This window comes from Diadema antillarum, unplaced genomic scaffold, assembly GCF_040938485.1.
Source record: "Diadema antillarum isolate AM-2024a unplaced genomic scaffold, OU_Dant_1.0 seq00001232_RagTag, whole genome shotgun sequence".
In the NCBI taxonomy this organism is placed as follows: Eukaryota; Metazoa; Echinodermata; class Echinoidea; order Diadematoida; family Diadematidae; genus Diadema; species Diadema antillarum.
The window spans coordinates 514299-534163 of record NW_027272020.1 but is presented as its reverse complement, the minus strand read 5'-3'; the positions used below and the strand labels follow the sequence as shown (position 1 = coordinate 534163).

General features: G+C 38.1%; 1 protein-coding gene across 1 annotated transcript; it reads left to right on the top strand.

The window, feature by feature from the left end:
* The first annotated feature begins 8123 nt into the window (after window positions 1-8123).
* On the top strand, window positions 8124-19642 carry LOC139745046 (uncharacterized). The gene is made up of 4 exons (XM_071655461.1): window positions 8124-8226; window positions 15181-15267; window positions 16877-16967; window positions 17709-19642. Exons 2-4 carry the CDS (start codon window positions 15225-15227, stop codon window positions 18361-18363), a joined length of 789 nt encoding a protein of 262 aa, XP_071511562.1. The 5' UTR covers window positions 8124-8226; window positions 15181-15224; the 3' UTR covers window positions 18364-19642.
* Window positions 19643-19865: the final 223 nt, after the last annotated feature.

Here is a 19865-nt window from a genome sequence, read left to right as displayed (position 1 = left end):
AGTGACTCGTGCTAACACGCGAGAGGCGGGACGAGTCGATACGACATGGGACGTGGCCCGCCAAACCGTGGCTCAATGCAATGCAACATTATCTTATGATCGTGGCAGCTTCTGGTCGTGGATATCTATACTCTCAGCTTTGGCACAGATTGAAAGACCTACTGCGAGAAGTAAAAGGGGGTATCTCACTGAGCGGCGAATGTCTGCGAGCGTAGCGAATTCTAGGGAATTTTAGGTTTCGCTATAACAGCTAGGAATCAAATTCGTAAACGATTAAAATCGAATTCGCAAACAGTTTTCATTGTCGTAAACGGTTTTTCTTGTTGCAAAGAAATTTTGTACATATTCAACATTTCTTTTTCAAACATTCGCAGTTCAGTGAGATACCCCCTTAACTGCTTAAAGGGGGTATACAGACCTATCTGACTGAGCGGCGAATGTTTGCGAACATAGCGAATGTAAGGATTTTCGTCCGCCTCTCGTAGTGACTCGTCCTAACACGTGAGAATCGGGACGAGTCGATGTCGATGTACAAGTCTGTGGCTTTCGTATTCAGGATATTCTCATACAAGATTGTATCGGATCATTTTGGCTCGTAACCAGTTTTTAATTCGTTAAAGGAAACTCGTAAGTTGCTCGTCCGCCTCTCGTAGTGACTCGTGCTAACACGTGAAAGGTGGGACGAGTCGATACGACATGGGACGTGGCGCGCCAAACCGTGGCTCGATGCAATACAACACATAGCGAATGTAAGTTAGCGAATTTTAGGTTTTGTCAGGGTTCCTAAACAGTTGCAATCAAAGTCCTAAACAATTTCCTTGTCGCAAAGAAATTTTGAACATTCTCATAATGTCTTTGCGAGGAGTTGCGACCCCCCCCCCAAAAAAAAAAAAAACCCAACTGTTTGCGGCAAAAACTTAATCGAACATGATGGCAACGATTTACAAACCCTCGCGAAGATTCGCTGCATTCGCAAACATTCGCCGCTCAGTGAGATACCCCCTTAAGCGCGCTGCTTGACATCAGTATGCGTAATAGTGTACAGGTTAGATAAAAAAATCCTGCAGATTCGGTCGTTGTTAATGGGATTGAACCCGCATGCACAAACTAGAGCTGGATTTTTTTTTTCTTTGATACCATCATGCAGGTGGCATGTACTTCCTCATCTTCCGTCATCAGCCCTTTGTCGCGCAGTGAGACCGTGAGTGATGGGCTTGTTGGTGCATCCATAATGCTAAAGAATTTCGGCTCTTTAATGGGATATCGAATAGACCGATATCTTCATATTTCATTATTTATCATTTTTTCCTTAAAGTCGTTCCATCACTAAACCTTATATTGTCGTCGTTCCATCTGTGTTCGCAATCCTGATCCTCAGGACCAGGTTATAGAGTAGTTTAGAAGGTGATTGCACGCGATACGCAATTACGTCATTCTAATTTCTCGCAGATGCTCACATATGGAGTTTAAGTCGAAAGGTCGTTGCATAATTTGGTGGAAGTCAAGTCTACAGTGTCCTCGTTCAGTGACCTTTCCCTATTTTCGTGTACAATAAGCAGGTGCACATCTAAGTCAAGGCGTAAAATGAAAGTGACCGAGACACCACCCCTATATAGATTCTTGCCTCTTTCAAATTAAGGTCATTGAAACAGAATATTTTTCTATAGATTATCGTACTTCTAAAGATGTAAACATAATAATGAACATTATGTCTACATGTATACACGTTAACAGGGTACGTATGTATGTATGTATGTATGTATGTGTTTTTATTATGAATATGTATGTGAGTATGTTTGTAAAGACTACTACAGGCTTATTCAAAGCCGTATTTTTGACAAACTGATTTCAAGAGTGTAGACATTGAAAAGAAATAGAGAAAAGATGAATATGCCTAACGTATATGATGTATATATACATGCATATATACATACACAATCATATTCATATATCGCTCTCACATTATCACCTGCATTATTATTTTTAACATCTCCAGTCTACGCGAGTCGAAGTTCTTTTCAGCGACGAGGACGCAAAACAAATTTCCGACTGATGTTCTCAAATCGATACAGAGGTAGCACTGACCTAACACTCATCACAGACGGTGTTTCGGAGAAAGTAATGCCACAGCAATATTCCCGTATGTATATACCTCGCGACCAAGCACCCTGCATCCGTTTCGCGAATTACATCTGTATTAAAAGGCGCGACACATTGTGAATGCACGCGTTCTCATCTCTGTACGCTACAATGTGTATTCACGAACCTGTAGACACATCTTAATCGTCACTTTCTGTCTCCGCTATAAGACTCTCGTCTTTTAAGCGTGAGAGGTTTTGAAACGTGCCGTGACTTCGAGTTTGACAATGTGCAGGAAGGACTATAAAAGCAATAAGTCCAAACAGAAGGAAATGAAAAAAAAGGGAGAAGAGAAAATAGGAGAAGAAGAAGAAGAAGAAGGGAAGAAGAAGAGGAGGAAAAGAAAGAATGATGGCAATGTTGAAAGAAGAGAAAGGTGCTGATAATGATCATTAATTTAGTGCAAATTCAAAGCCAAGTCTTTATAAAGAAACCTACCGTGATTATACTGATAATGTTCAAAGTGAAAACGCAGTCGTTACATGACATCATTATTCTATGTGCTCTGGAAGGCAAAATAGTTACTATACTATATTTTACAATTAGTTTCGTCTTTGGAGGCGTTTTGACATTTCCACTGTGTTATAGACATTATTTATCATTTGCAGGTGAAACAAAAACCCAGCTAAATATGACTGAATTGAAACTGATAATTATATAATTCTGTTGTGTTACCTCATTTTGATTACGGTGATGTAGTGTGGCAATCCGCCAACGGTAACTCTCTTTCCCAACTTCAGAAGATGCAAAATAGAGCCGGAAGATTGGTTTTGAAAGTTAACCCTTATTCCAATATTACTACCAGTGATGTTCATTATAGCTTAGGGTGGAATACAGTAATCAAAAGACAAAAAATTCATCTACTTTCATTTATGTATAAGATTATGAATAACATGACCCCTGAATATATGAAAGATATGTTTAAGTACAAGATATCACCATACTCTCTCCGTAATCAAAACGATTTACAGTTACCACGGCCTAAAACTAATTATTGTAAGAGATCATTTTCATACAGAGCTGCAGCAGCGTGTAATAACATACCTAATGATTTACGTCAAAATTCCTCTTTACCCGTTTTTAAGTTCAATTTAGACAAAAGCGAATTCCTTTCCGCTTGATTTTTTTTTCATGCTCCAAACCTTTGAACAATGTGTAACAATATGGCATATAATGTAGTCATGTACCGTTCCATTTGTGTTTGTGTATATTTTATTCTATTATCAGTCCCTGATTGAATGACATTTTTTTGAACAGGGCCCCATGGAAGACCAGAAGTGACTGTCATTGTCACTACTGAAAATGGGCTACCCTCCGTATGTATTTTTTTTCTTTCGTCACTGGACAATTTATGTATGAAATATGTTGGGGCTTTTTTAGTACGGAAATAAAGCAAACAAACAAACAAACAATTTGAGAAGCTGGGCCTTATAGGGTTAAACATCATTACCACTGATAACGTTCACACAACAAGGGAGCGCGCCGTTTATCGACCTCTTTCAAATTCGCATGGGCACTTCGCCTCTCATAAAATTCTAAAAGCAAGTGGCCACTCGCTCCACACCGAGGAAGCCAGCGTCCTCTTGGGCTAACTTGACGGACAAATACAATCTTCCTTTGACACATCTGAGAGTATGTCAAAATATATTCCCAGAGAGAGAAAACATTCTCTTCGCATTTTTTGAAGAGACTGCCAATATCGCATTTCACCTCGCGGTAGAAGAAGGAAGAAAAAAGGGCCAGAGGTTTCTTCTTTTTCCTCCTCCCGCCAATTTCATCTAAGCATCCTTTTCTCTCCTATTTTTTCCTTCTTAAATCCCAACCTCTGTAAATTTCACCTGTCTCCCTTGAGATGGTCATGAAGAGCAGGTAAACTTACACTTTCACTTATCCCACACTGACGTTTACTCCTCCGAGAACACACATCACCTTCCAAGGCAGAGCAAACTTCTTACTCTGCTACTTTGAAACACCTCCTCCTTGAACAGAGGGCGCGCCCAAGATGTTGATGTTGACACGCAAACTTTAGGCAATTACTTTTCTTAACACTGTCGTACGCTCGTAACCTAAAGATGTCACATTCTTAGAGAGCCATACCATCGACTGGGTTCGCTTTAGTTATTGAATTGTGCCATGGGTGGGGAAAAGAAGCTTAGTTTTGGGAATATGCTTACCGGGTTGGTTTGTGAGAAATGATACGATGCGATTTGAATTTCTGCTGTCTGCAGTCCTTGGTTTGACATCTCTTCTCAATGAATGCCATGGCGTTTCTTTAACATGTGTAAGACGCTTCCAGCATGTCATCCTAGACTAACGATGTCGGATTTGTCCACATGTCCAGTTATACCAAGATGATAAGTTAAACTGCACAAGCTGTCTCACACACTAAATAATTATTCGAGGTTAATGCTATCCGAGAGAGGGAAAAATCTCCAGTAAGGATCGGCGCGGGCGTTAAAAGTATAAACAAAGGTTTCTCTTTGTTCGTTAGATCTCTGTTTTCATATTCATCTCGCATTTGTTCCCTTAAGACACAGAGATAAGAACAAGACGAAATAAAAACAGCTCTTCATGAAACATCGAGCTTCTCCATATAGCTAACTCTGCCCACGTTAACAAAGGGAACTGTATGTCCGTTCCTATGTGAACAAAATGCAACGATGCATACATACAAGCTTTTGTCATGCTGTGTGAACTGAATTGCAAATGCTGTGACTTTTGGGGATGGAGGGGGGGGGGGCGTAGAGAAGGTAGAGGCGCCTTTTATGTCAAATGGAATTTTGGCCAGCACAAGTAACGTTAGAATGTACTGGTGTCACTGTTAGTTTAAATAATCCATGGTGATGAATAAACCAAGAGATTTGGGATGTGTCCGACAAGAGTACATAACGGGAAACTCATCTTTCATGAATATTTTAGGAGTGCTCTACACTCATGGGTGACTATAGATTGTTTCATTTCCCTCCAAATTTGCATTTTTCCCCGTCTCCCAAGCAGCGCTGCGCATTCTAATAGAGGACGTCATCGGAGTTGGCGCACTGCGGTGCTGCGGGCGAGGTTCATGGTCTTTTAAACAGGAGGTCACGGGTTCAAGTCCTATGCAGTGTTTTGACCATTGGACAAGATTTGTTTTTTTTTTCCCACCGTGCCCCTCCTTAAACCACAACAAATACAAGCACTCAAAATGAAAACAAAACAGAAGTCCAGGTACTTGGAAATACTTGGGTTATTTATGCCAGGACAATCTGGACAGTGTCTGGAAGAACAGTGCTTAAAGAGCTACTAGAAGTGGTAACCATGGATTAAGAAGACCACCTTAAACAGCATGCATAACCAAGAATATACCATATCAAAGATGTCGGGTAACAGAAAATTGGGAAATAACAATAACAAATTGAATTTCGAACACCTCCTTTCCTTATCGTCATTTTCATTCGTTCAGATATGTCTAATAATTTTATCTTTTCGAAAAATTTTAGCACGATTCGTCAACCAAACTGTTGATATGATATGCATCGTATATAATATATAATATATAATATATAATATATAATACATAATATATAATATATAATATATAATATATAATATATGATATATAATATATAATATATAATATATAATATATGATAAACAATATATAATACATAACATATAATATATAATATATGTAAAATATATTCATATATATATAAGTATGTATATAATATTATAATATACTTCACAATGAAAGTGAACGCCATTCTCCATAGGATCAGGATTTGCATTGATCTCACCGATCGCATCGTATGCAATATAACGCAATGCTAATAATAATGATGATGATGATAATAATAATAATAATAGTAATAACAATAATGATGATAATAATAAGGTCTTCTTTATCCAAAATAACATGATAACACTTATATTGCGCTTAATCAATACTGAGTTTCTAAGCGCATAAAATGCTAATTGCTTTTGTGTTTGAGATAACATTTTAAAGACTCTAACGATTCAGTTTCTTAGGATTGTGATGTCTCAAACTATATTTTACTGTGAGGTTTTACACCACGTAGTCCTCCTGTGAAGACTCTCAGCTTGCCCCCAAATGTCATCTGTATCCTAGCATTTCGTGGTTCAATATCTAGCAAGCCTCAAACTAGCCACAGGTTTCGCCGTGAGTCGTAATGAACGATTATCTCTCGACTCTTCTGCCTCGAACGGTTTTTTGCTTCAGATGATTAAAGGAAACTGTACCCCAAGAAGGGGGGGGGGGGTAGTGGGGAGGGGGATACTTCGCCAGAAAACATGGAAAGTAAAACACCAGACACGATGAAAATTGAGCGAGAAAAGAGGAGTGCGTTGTGTATTTAGAAACACATCATGATCATGCAAATGTTGAACATGTGAAGGATTTGTATTTGGCTTATATTCTCCCCAGGCCGAGTGGAATATATTTCTCCTCAACGGCCGTCCTGCTCTCCTTTCTGCTGATCGATTGGTCAATCCATTTGCAGCTATTTGTTTATTGATCTATCTTTCTGTCTATCCATTTATCTTTTCGTTTATCTATTCATAGTGACTATATCATCTGACCGTCCGGCTTGCTGGTCACGTTGTGGCCATTCTATACAATGATAATAAATATGTGAATGGAGGAATATATCAGGGTTCCCATGCAGTGAATGTAATAAGTGCAGAATTCGCATATTGGACTCCGAGTGCGTATATGCGACCTTTTCCCCTGGTAAAATCCCGGCACTTGAGAACTCAATCAATTTGGCAAAGCCGATGATCTGAGACCTTGAAAACAAATGCATGTTCAAACTCAAAGAGATGGCAGGTTTCACTGGCTTTTTTTTTTGTTCTTTTTTGTTTTGTCTTTGTTGTTGGTGGTGTTTTTTTTTTCGCTGCTTCTGTCCTTGCCTTTTACTGGAAACGGGCTGTATCAAAAAAGTTGTCTTACAACGATGCCCCATTTTACTCATTCTTATTCTGTATATGCAATTTGTGGAGTCGTAGAGGTCAAGTACATTCAATATGCATGTATCAGTGATCATACAAAGTATAATGAATATGCGCGTAAGCATATGCAATGCAAAATATATCTTTGTGACAGGTAAGCCTACATATCGCTCAACAGAAACATGAGTATGGATGTGGGTAAAACACGTAAGAAAAGTCGATTAATGCAGTTTAAATGAAAATGCGAACGTTTTCGCTTTTAATTTTCGGAAAACACAAGAAATCATGGAATCGGCAAGATTTTTTTTTACAAAAATGTGATGGGTAGCGGCACATCCTCAAATAAACTGACATAATTGCAATCATCATCACCGGCATTATCACAACTGTCATCATCGTCATCATCGTCATCATCGTCATCATCGTCATCATCATCATCATCATCATCATCACAATTTCCAACATATCGTGTCTATCATTTTCCCCCCTCTTCGTGAGATTCTCACAATCTTTTTCAGCTTCGACGCGACTCCAATTTACTGAGGCTAATGACTGCAAGTCTGTCTTGGATACTTGTCTGTGTTTTCGAAAGTGAGATGAGATATAATAATGCACAGTAATAGGTGACAGTATGTTATGCATGTGTATGACGCATTTGTGTGTGCGTGTGCGTGTGCGTGCGTGTGTGTATGTGTGTGTACTTTGTGTGGAAGAAACGACCCCAATGTGACGTAAACAATAGGCAGACGAGACCCACAATCGTTCATACATTCAATATTGATATTTATTGGGAAGTGTTTACGCTTTCGGCGCTGCTGCTGTATGCGGAAACAAACGACATGCTCTGTTGTTCCGGGTATATTCAAGTCTAAGGTGGCGTGTAACTATAGGGACGTACCAAGGCAATGAGAATAGAGGAGGGCAAAGTCCGCACGACGTTGGCCTAAATCTAGTCTTTCTTTAAAAGAGACAGTTTGGCGATAGATCCCAAACTGGTCCCGCGTACCGCTGCAGGTTGTTCGTAGTAGTCAGGGCGACCTGCACGAAGTGTAGTGGAAAAAAAAAAAGTTGTCGTGTATAGATTTGAGCGCTCCCGAAGCTGATCTGCAATTAGCCTCGTAATTTGGAATCACGCAACACGTGAGTACAGCACGATATGATATATAATAAGTGTGTGTATGTGTGCGTGTGTGAGTGTGTTTGTACGTACTGTATGTGTGTGTCGTTTTTTCTGTGCATATGTCTGTGTATGTGTAACATTCCGCTTACCTCTAGATTGAATCATGTCTGCAAAACGATGTCCCGCATATGACACAATCATCACTGATTAATCTAAGATTTGATTGAGTGGGGAATTATAGTCATGTTTATACCGGCCTCGACGAGCGACGCGCAATAATTTTGTGAGCTGAAAATGATTACGACCTTGTGCGACACAACGCAACATTCTACACTTTTTTCCCTTTTGGCAAAACGAGTTGATATGTCTGTGTATAAACACGATAAAGGCCCGGTTGTGTCCCGACATAGAGCGAAGCCCAGTCTTCCCAGTTGACGCCATCCCTGTATGTGTGTGTGTGTGTGTATTCAACGTTGGGTTTTGTCGTTCGCGGCTGAAAATGGCCTTGGAACGGACACGCCGGGATAGATATTTGTGAAGATGTTATGATAATGATGATGTATTGTACGCGGCATTTATTCATTGCCGGGATCAAACAATACAGGAAACAATAACGTATACCAAGCACAAAGTTCACTTCCCACAGAAACGATATTTCAACAAACAGCTGCCTGGCAAAAAGTCGAAAGGTGGGACGACGGAAATAGTGAGAAAGTCCTCTCTCATCCGTATGACAAAAATGAAATAATACATGAACATTTTAAATGTTTCACACCTCAAACCTCTGGCGAAATGTTATATGTGATACTCAAAATGTTAAATTTTACACTTAAAATGTTGAACTACCATTTCAGTACTGGTAAATCCAACATTTTGAAACTTTTGAGTGTTAAATGTAACATTTACAAAAAGATTGGAGGAGTGACAGCATTTACATATTGATTTACCATTTCATTTTAAAGAGAGTATAATATATTCCACAGACATACACACACACATCGGCCTATATATATGTATGTATATATATATATATATATATATATATATATATATACACATACACACACACATATATATATATATATATATATATATATATATATATATATATATATATATGTGTGTGTGTGTGTGTGTGTGTGTGTGTGTGTGTGTGTGTGTGTTCATATACATGCACACACATAGGCCTAGAGGGTATATATGTATATTCATACACATATATACTTGTAGATATTCATATGTATAGTTATAATTTGAAAACAAAACGAGAAAATCAGAGGGAAATCGCCCTGTATACTATTCCGTCAAGGTATGCCTGATCTTAAGCTGGTAGTTTGAAAGAAATAAACATGACAAATAGGACATTTACTCTGAAAACGAAAATGTAACCAGACACAGACACAGACACATTTTAATTACCGGTTTTGAATTCCCTCATGGCAGTACTATCAAAAACAAAATTAATTTTGAAAGCATTGTTGCATCTCCTGCAATGTGCTGTGTGCAGCTTGGATCACAATGACATGGTTGATTATATATATATATATATATATATATATACATATACAAATATAAGATATGAACATCGCCATTTCAAGACCAACGTCACGTACGCGTACGATACGACTATAAATAATTATGATATCATGTTGTCTGTTATAACTTATTTGTATAGTCCCTTGGAGTCATCTTAAGGTGCGACTCAAGATCAAACATGATCATACGTCTATAAAAATGCGTCCATAAAAAAATGTTGCAGAGCAATAATTGTTCTACAAACAAACTGGTTTTTCCTTGACCGCACGGCGCCGCGTCGCGTCTGCACTGATTTGTACATCAACGGGCAACAGGAATTAGGGCGCGTCTACACCGAGCACGGTACGGCAAACGGTCCGAGTTTTGCTATGGTGCTCCAAAAAGGAACCATGTCTGGTTCTGTTAAAATATAATCAGTAATTCGGTAGAAAATCACTCAAAATGTTACTCTTACGTCAAAATTACGAGCAACGAAAATCAACAGTAGAAGATTAATTTTGTAATAAAATTATTAACGGGGAAGTGATAATGTAACAGAACCAGCGTGGTTCCTTTTGGCGCACCATAGCAAAACCCCGGCCCGTTGCCCGTACCGTACTCGGTGTAAACGGGCATTTACAAGCCTTTACAAGGCTCAGAGCTGAACGACATGTTGTCTCGTCTTGACTGTATGTCTCATCAAAGTCAGTGAATCGTAAAGCACTGCGTGGGGTCTATAGCAATAACAATATTACAAGAGATGGTATTGTGGCAACAAGTCTGTGGCATCATTATGACATTCACAACACATGGCTTTTGTTGAGTCTCCATGAAACATGATTTTACATTTTGAATGATAATGAAATACGAGGCAGACAACTAAGACCATAATCACTACCTAACACTATTGCCAGTCATCGTGATCGATACTCTCTCAGCTGCCATCGAAAATGAGTATGCAGCAGTTGTTGTTGTTTTGTGGGTGTGTGTATGTGTATGTGTGTGGAACGTGTGATGAAAAAGTTGGACTTTTGTCTTCATGATTTTCCATTAACTTGGTGGTAATCCAGGACAAAATGTATTATATCTGTGTTTTGATATGTGCTAAAGTAGTGAGAGAAGGGAAAAGAGTCACCATACTTTTTTTTCTCTCTCTCTCTCTCTTTAAGGCGATATCTCTCTTGACGATTGTGGCTGAAAGTTATACGCAATGGCGTACTCGTATATGTACTACTTCGGTGAAAATGTACTATTTAATGCAATTTTAATTCAAATCATTTTGCCACGTACGGCTCATCATACTCCACAGCGAGGCTGACATCTTCAGATGTTGTCGCGATAACAACAGCTGTTGCATCAACAATAATTACTGATGATAATAAACATGATAATATAATGCTGATAATGCAATCGAAAATGATTATAACAACTTCAGTCAGTTTAGAAAGTTAAATTTTCTAGAAAGTGTATGATATTAACAAAACTCAAACTGCTTTGTTTAGAAGTATATATGATACCATACTTGATACTTGATTTTGATTTAAAAAAAGAGGTGGTTCCAAATACCGTATACGTTACAAACATGACAAGACAGGCAGAGAATTATAAGCTACCCAACATTTGAGTATGAGTTTTCGCGATGCACAATAAGATATTTTGGCCGGAAAAATATGTCTTCCATGGTTCATTATAAGCAATGTTCTTCTATATCTACATTCGAGAGAAAGCATAGAGAGTATATTGCAAAATCATTTATGTATGCCATTCTGCCTAAAATATGTCATCGACCCATTGTCATTGATACCAATGTTTATTAATATTTTTTGTTTTGTGCTGTATTGCATTGTCATGTTTTTGTCTCAATGTTGGACATAAAACCGTTTATTAGGGAAGGAGCCTTGGCAGGTCAGTGACCTTTGCTCCTTCCCCTTCACTTCCTTAGCGTATGATTTCCATGTTGTTTTGTATTACCTATTATCTTTTTTCTACTGAAGTTGTGGATATGAATAAATGTAAAAAATAAAGGTAATGAAATGAAATAGTAATGAAAACAGCGATAACTAGAAACATGGCGATTTTTTTTTTTGCATATTATATTCATGATCAAGCAAAAATTATGTGCACGTGCTATAGGTTCATCTGCAAAGACGGATATAGATTCAAGGTTTTCTCATGAGCAAACAATAAATTAACATACAATGTGATTATTCATGCAGAACTGCAGTATAAATCAATGTAAACACTTAAAAAAACCAGATCGACAATCACGCCTGAACGTATCTAATTGTTATATAACTGTACTTAAGTTGACTAGATGGGGATAAATTGAATTGACCTCAACCGCCAGATTATAATTGTCCGTCTCACATGAATGTAAATTTGATTTACAATCAGGTGATCCCATCATTGCAAGCCCTTGAGACTTTAACGGGACACCCTTTTTTCTGTACTTTTTTTTTCTTTAGCTTACATGTTTATATACCACTTTGTCATGATGACCTCACTTATTCCTATGCTATGCGTTAGGTCTTAAGAAACATGCCTCTTTCGTTTTATATAGGAACTATAAATGCATATGCATGTTGACTTTTGTTGATTCATGATACCCCCACGTCACTTAGTCATTGTATGTGACCAAATGAATATCTGATACACTTATCATGTGCCACATGTTTTGTAATAATTTTTCTTCTATGGATCAGATTGCGTGGATACGCCCCCCCCCCCCCCAAAAAAAAAAGAGTCTTCCAAACATGCCAAACCAAGGTTCTGCCGGGGACATCATACATCATATCTCAATAAATTTGGCTAACAATAGACATGGCATAAATGTTGAAAAAAATGAAGGAGAGATCAGTGATCTCAGTGACCACAATGATGGAGACCCCTTATGCGCCAAACAACTATCTACTCTTAACTCACTCGGTATACTACGATCCTACAGTTCCCTTAACCATCCAGTAACATGCTGCCTGAAGGAGTAATAGTGTAGATGATTCATTGAGTATTTAGCAAGCAAACTTATCTACAACTGTAAGATTAGACTGATCGCTGGTTATGAAACAAAGCGTGCTGCTGAAAGCGTTTAGACCAATCCGAATGATAGAACCCAATAAGGAAAATGAACAATTTGAATCACAACTGTGTCGTTGTTTTCATTTGCAGAACACATCAAGACGTTGTCATTGTGTATTTGTATATTTTGGTATGCACGAAAATGTTACATCATTATATAACTGTAACAAGTGTTCAATGTAGAAACAAAAAGCAGAAAATAATGTGCAATCATCGAGCTATAAAGCCCCTACTTCTTAATGCACTTGGTAAAAAATAGCCCAAACCTGCGGATTCGATAATGATGAATTTTGAGAGCACGACCGGCAGTATAATGGAAGGATACTTCTTGTGTCATTCTGTCTTGAATCTTACTGGCCTTGCTGGCTGAGTTCACGTTTTTGTTGTATTATCTCGTGTTATAGATTAGATACATCCATGCTGAAATCTGCATTCGTGCGAATTATTAAGCAATGCCCATCGCATTTATGTGTATTATACATCTGTGGTATTTGTTGTTGTTGCTGTTGTTCCTGGAGAAATTAGCTTACACTGGTAAAGTACCTACGTTATAACTCTTTACCATCATACTTGTTGGGTATATAGCGTCCTTATTTTTTGTACAATTTCTTGCATGATTGATTCTTCAATGACTATGAGTAGCATGACATAAGTTTGGTATTACAAGGAGTCTTAGATGTTTTGCTTGAAGGTTTATGATTGTTAATTGTGAGAATGGCAGTCGCAAAGCAAAAGAAAAAAAACCCGATAATGATAATAAATAGATGAAAAAGAAGAACTACTTCTCTATGGGTGATTGCAAATCAGTCGCACCCCTTAAAACACACCCTCGTGTATATAAATTGATTCAATGTGTCGAGCTTGCTAAAACATTTATGTTATCGCCTTATTCGTGCATGTTAACGTTCACGTTAACGAAGTCATGTTTTATGTACACAACATGCTGTATACCTGACGGAGAAGGCCTGTTCGTGAAGAAGATTAATAGATAAAAATCTTGGTTCTCAAATAAACGTGAGGATGTTAAATGAATGATTGAAAATTCGTGAAGTGGGGGGGGGGGGGGGGGGGGGGGGAGAGGGTTCGCTGGTATTCCCTACCGTAATGTTCAATTGAAATCCCCGAATACCACCATTAACATTTCTTATTAGTTTGTTCACTGTTTCTTTATCGATTTTCTCGTATTGTACTTCAGCTCTCAGTGTGAAAAATGAACAGCGTAGCAACAACGGTAAACACATCACGTATTTTCCCCGTCTTCTTAATTGTGTCCGTAATGTCGTAAAACACTGGCGAGAACAGTGACACTGTTATTGTTTTGTGTGTTTGTGTGTGTGTGTGTGTGTGTGTGTGTGTGTGTGTGTTTCAAGTTTGTGTGTACGTGTGTGCATACATGCGGCCGTGGAGGCGAGAAGGAGAGACAATGATTTGGTATGACGTCATCTATCCAGAACTAGGAGATGAAGTGGCCATATCCACCCTCTCTTTATTTATTTGTTTGTTTGTTTGTTTGTTTGTTTCAATATTCTGAGCACATCGCAAGCAACACGCAGTTTCTTGTTTATTGCAAGCTTTCGAAACTATTTGTATTTATCAACGGATTTTGATTGGTTGGGACTTCAGCATGTTCAGAAGGTGTGCTTTCATAACTCCCGCCCCGTCCTGGCAAAGCAAACTTGAAAAAATACTGTTGGAATTGCTCTCTAATGACTTACTTTTGCATCCCATGTTTGTCGATAATTCGCTCCATTTTCAAGATGTCTTTAGATCAGAGAAAAGGAAACGAAACAAACGGCGCAGTACTGTTTATTACTATGTGGTAAAAACATGAAAGTTCAGGATAAAAAGCTATATTGAAGACTTCGCGATTTGTTCTTACAGAGTACATAATTATATTAGTCATAATCATACTATACAGCAAATTACAGTAGGAGATAATGTCATTACCACATAGGCCTCCCATGGGCTGTCACATAGTTAATTTTCGCTATCATTGTCTTCCAACTTCAATATTTGTCAGATCGGTTTAGCAATGAGAAGTTTTAGAGGGAAGCTTTGTGTGCGAAATTTTATGACATAAATCGCCTCCATTTTAAAGTGTTGCTTTATTCTCTTATGTTTTCATCTATTTTTTGCTTGTTTATTTAGTTTTGCTTATTAACGCGCAAATAAAGATAGCGTCCAACGCTCCGTTCGGAATCCTTTTACCGTTGTCATTATTTCAAATAATTAATCACTCATTAATCGCCACCTGTCCTTAAAGGCTCTGGTCAAAGAGAGGTTACACTTTAATGTGTACAAGAACTGTACCTCCTAGTTTGATGTTCCAGTCTTTCTCGGAAAGAATAGACCTTTTTCTTAATTGTCTCTGTATTTTCATACAGGCTATGTGGACACGTGGGCCAGCTCTTCTACACTATGGACCAGTATGGAACCGGTCAACGACACCTTGACCGATAAAATAGCTCGAGGTAAGCATATCATGCACTATCCCTCTTCTCATGGAAATAATTTTCTTCCTATAGTCTCTAAAGGTTTGAAGTTCTTCATGAATTACAGATGGTATTGATTGATATCTGTCAAAAGATGACAAGTGAAAATGAGAAAAACAACTTGGGAAATGGACCTTATATTTGTACTGCTTACAGGACAGTACTATACGGACAGAACGAATAATTCACTATTTTTTTTTTTTGTAAGTTCATGCAACGTGTCCTTATATAGCAGACTAGTGAATTTGTGTGAAAACCAGAAAGGACAGGAAAAACAAAAAGCAAACATTCCATAACACAATTATGAAGATGCCCCGGAAACTCTTTGAATATCAATAAACTTTTTTTATTTCTTTAACTGGCGCTTCTTCGTTTCAACTTTATTTTCAGTGCGTTCTTTCTCTTTATGTGTGTTTCTCACCTTTTTGTTTTTCATGCCAGTATTGACATCTTATTTGAATGAACATTCGAATAACTATGTGCTTCTTTTTTCTCTTTCCTTTTTTTTTTCCTGGTGTGCATGTGTGTGTGTGGGTGTGTGTATCTATATATAATAGAGAGAGAGAGAGAGAAAGGTTACACGTAATAATGTATGAAGATAATCATGTATCATTATGTATAATTTCGTGCTTTTGCTACAGACCGCCTCTTATCAATAACTGAAATACTGACATCATTTTAGTAGCTGCAACAATGATATGATATGGAAATGTATAAAGATGTACAAATTATGAGAGAGCATCTGAGCGTCAAATGAAAGGCGGACCTGTGCCCAGTATGCAAGTTGTCACCGTTATTGTTATTATTATTATTATCATCATTAATGTTATTATTGCTGTTGTTGTTATTATTACTATTATCATGATTATTATCATTATTATTATTATCATAAATATTATAATTGTCATTATTGTTATCATTATTACTATTATTATATTAATATTTATATTATTATTATTATTATTATTATTATTATTATTATTATTATTATTATTATTATTATTAGTATCATTATTATTATTATTATTATTATTATCATCATTAATGTCATGTGTGGGGGCACTGTGGCATATGGGATAACACTCTCGACTCCCGATCGGAGGATCCGAGTTCGAATCCCGCCCAGTGCTTACTTCCTTGGACGAGATGCTTTTTACCCACCATGTCCCTCTCGACCAAGGTGTATAAATGGGTACCTGGCAACGCTAGGGTAATGATAATGGCAGGGCCCTCTGGTAGAGCAGTAGTAACACTGAAGAGGTTACCCTGGGTAAATAAGACCTTATTTTTATTATTATTATTATTATTATTATTATTATCATTATTATTATTATTATTATTATTATTATTATTATTATTATCATTATTATTGTTGTTGTTGTTGTTGTTATTATTATTATTATTATTATTATTATCATTATTATTGTTGTTAACTTTATTATTATCATCATCATTCCAATCAATATTATCATTGACATGTTAACTGCACCATTATTCTGATATCTATGTTGATGTTGTATTTATCGAGAAAGCAAGAAATAAGAACATAAATCAATTTGAATTCTCTCTCTCTGCTCTTGTTAAACAGCGCCACCAGACAACCCAATGTACGCAGGTGGGATAGCAGTCCTCGTGGCTTTCGTTCTATTCATGTACTGGGGTTCACTCAACGAGAAAGAGTGAGTATGATCAGGCTGCAACAGTCTTTGCTCAAGCCCTTTGTCAGACTTCGTGGTTTTGTAAGGTTTATATTATTCCACACCATGCGACTTAATCAAGACTAGCTTGTTACGGTGAATAGGTTTTATCACACTTACCAGTCCTGTGAATAAATGAATCACTTTCTCTTATCAAAGAAACTATGGTGGGGTGGGGGGGGGGGGAGCTAGACGTGCCTTATGTAAGAAGTAATAAGATGTTGTTGGTGGGGGTAAATATCTCTGCAAAACGCTTGCAGTTTGTTACTCGGATTTCAAGTTCCTAAGTCCCTCAAAAAGTGGGTTTTTTTATGCCCCATCACACATGACCCGAATATAAAGATGATTACCCAACAGTGCTTGCAGTGTTATTCCAATAATATCAGGACCCTTCTGGGAGTTTTCTGAGGGAGCAATAAGACTGAAGAGGCTACCATGCGTAAACGAGGTCATATAGTATCACCATCAAGGCACCTGCCATTTTTGCCTGAAGCTTTACGGAGGGGGAGACCTTTGTCACAAGAATTTAAAATGTCATGGATAATTATTATGACACGTCAACGATGCACGATATTTCGTTTAAAGCTACTGTTTGCCAAGTTTTGACGTAGATGGCCTGTATCTAAAAACAATGCCTTTTGTTGACGTAATTCAGTCAAGTCTGCGTCAAATACGTCACGAGTGGTCCACATTCTTTTTCTTTTCTTTTTTTAATTACTGCAGGGAAAAAGATGAAAGCGCTGCCAAACCAAAGACGAAAATTCCAAATTGGTTCCAGGATTCACCAAAGCGGCACCGTCGGAAGAAACGGAAAAAGAAAAAGCGTAAGGGAGTCTACTCGGTGAGCGATGCCATGAAATCATCCTTAGCCTGCGAAGCAGGCGCAGAAGACTGCGAAATGTGTCGCCTGACAAAATTTGAAGTGCAGGACGAACGGACCAAGTCCTTCCTACAGGGGGCGCTCTCATCGAGTAGGAGAACGCAGACGGCAAGATCGCCGCACGGTGCGCGCTCTGTGGGGAACGTACGGACTGCGGATACCCCGCGACTAATCGGACTACAGAGACAGCGATCGCACTCTTCGCCTGACATTACCGTATTGACGAACTTTCCCGCCTGCACTTGCCCGATCCAAAATGGCAGTATCGGAGTCTCCAACCCTGCGACGCCAACACGCACAGCATGGGCCAAAGACAGCTCTAAAATTACACCGTGCAGCAAGGGGAACTGTGAAAAGGGTTCCAGATGCGAGGATTTTGTAGTCTACGAAACAGAAGTTGTGAAGGGTCGGCGGCCAATGGAAGACGCCTGCGTGCATCTGGAGACTAACCCGGGAGTAACTATAGCTGTAACCATCGCTACAGAAACCGTCGTGTGAAGAGGTACACCGAAAGATGGGCAGTGAGAAATCTCTGTCTCGCTTTGAAAAAATCCTCGGAGATTGTTTCTTTTGAAATGATCAATTTTTGTCGAAGAGGTAAAGGCCATCATCGACGAAGAAATTGAAGGCTTTGTCTTCTTCTTTGTGGCCACTTGTTGGTCAGTCTGACGGCGTCCATGCTGTCGAGAGTGCCTGCCTCGCCACTACCGCGCTCTGCCTGTCGGTTTGGCAGCGAAACGCCATCATTGCTGTCTCGGAAACCATGGCAACAGTGCCAATTCCGGTCATCGTTGATTATGTCAAAGGTAGCTGAATGGCATTCAGTGCATTTCCATGGCCATTTGAAGCCGCATACACTCTTGCTGGGTGTATAGGGTGGGACTGTTAACCGTTGAGACGCTCATAAGCAGCTTTGCAGTTAAAGTGTGAGAGAAAGTTTACTTTCTCTGACTGATGGTGAAGAGAACTAGACTTGTCATAGCAATAGTTAACCAGTATGAAATCGGAGCTTTGTATAATGCCTTGAAGAACTTTGATACTAGAAGCTGACTCTCAGTTCTGTCAAATCAAAGTTCTCTTTACTAGTTTTCTGTTTCGATCCTTTTCGATGTAAGAAGGCCCGAAAACTTTAGAAGAGACATAGATTCTTTTGGAGCTTATAGTTTTATCGTTCTTCATTTACTTCGCTTACTTCACGTGAAAATAAGACTTGTCCAACAAAACCTATACTAAGCGCTATAAGAGTGTTTGATGATTACTCTTCCTAGAACTGTTGTACAGAAAAGCTTTGACATTTGTTCAAATTTTCTATTAATGCAAGCCATAAGGGGAAAAAGAGATAAGGGACATTCCTCAAAATATACAGTAAGAGAACACACATAGTATTTCATGAGCTTAAATAAAATGCTTTCATTACAAGTTTGTGACCCCTCATTGCTAGATTATTGTCGATATAATCGGACTTTTAAAATGCTGTTTCTTTTTGTGCAGTTCATCATTGTACTTGTTTAGTTTTTCGAGATCACTATAGGGCCTACGACCCCATTCATTCGATTCACAACGTCAAAAATTATAATATAAAAGAAGAGAGATTTACTCTTTCAACACTCGTGTCCTATTTACAACATATTCATTATTACTACATGTTTCATCAATACTTTGTGCAGTGTTGTTTATGCACATTTCTCTGTTTTACGGCACTGAATTCCATGGCAAAAATAGCGCCCCCATCGTCAATTATTTCCCTACCAAAGTTTTGGTGTCAAAGCGATTATGTTCAGAGAGAATTTTGTTATTGTTTTGTTTTGTTTTGTTTCAAATCTAATGTGATTAGTTAACTATGCAGTACGTAGAATTTCTACTTATATTTTTATTTTTGTACCATGCGTACATGAACATAAATTATCGACAAAAATAAGATGAAAAGAAGCCTTTGTACTCATCGCATATTAACAAATACAAAAGTCAGTAAATCAGTATGTTATAGCTTTTTTATTCGA

Excerpts from the sequence above, each read along its gene's own strand:
- LOC139745046 (XM_071655461.1), top strand. The coding sequence starts at position 15,225 with ATGGAACCGGTCAACGACACCTTGACCGATAAAATAGCTCGAG. Across the intron at positions 15,268-16,876 it reads GACCGATAAAATAGCTCGAG|CGCCACCAGACAACCCAATG; the intron begins GTAAGCATATCA and ends CTTGTTAAACAG. Across the intron at positions 16,968-17,708 it reads GGTTCACTCAACGAGAAAGA|GGAAAAAGATGAAAGCGCTG; the intron begins GTGAGTATGATC and ends TAATTACTGCAG.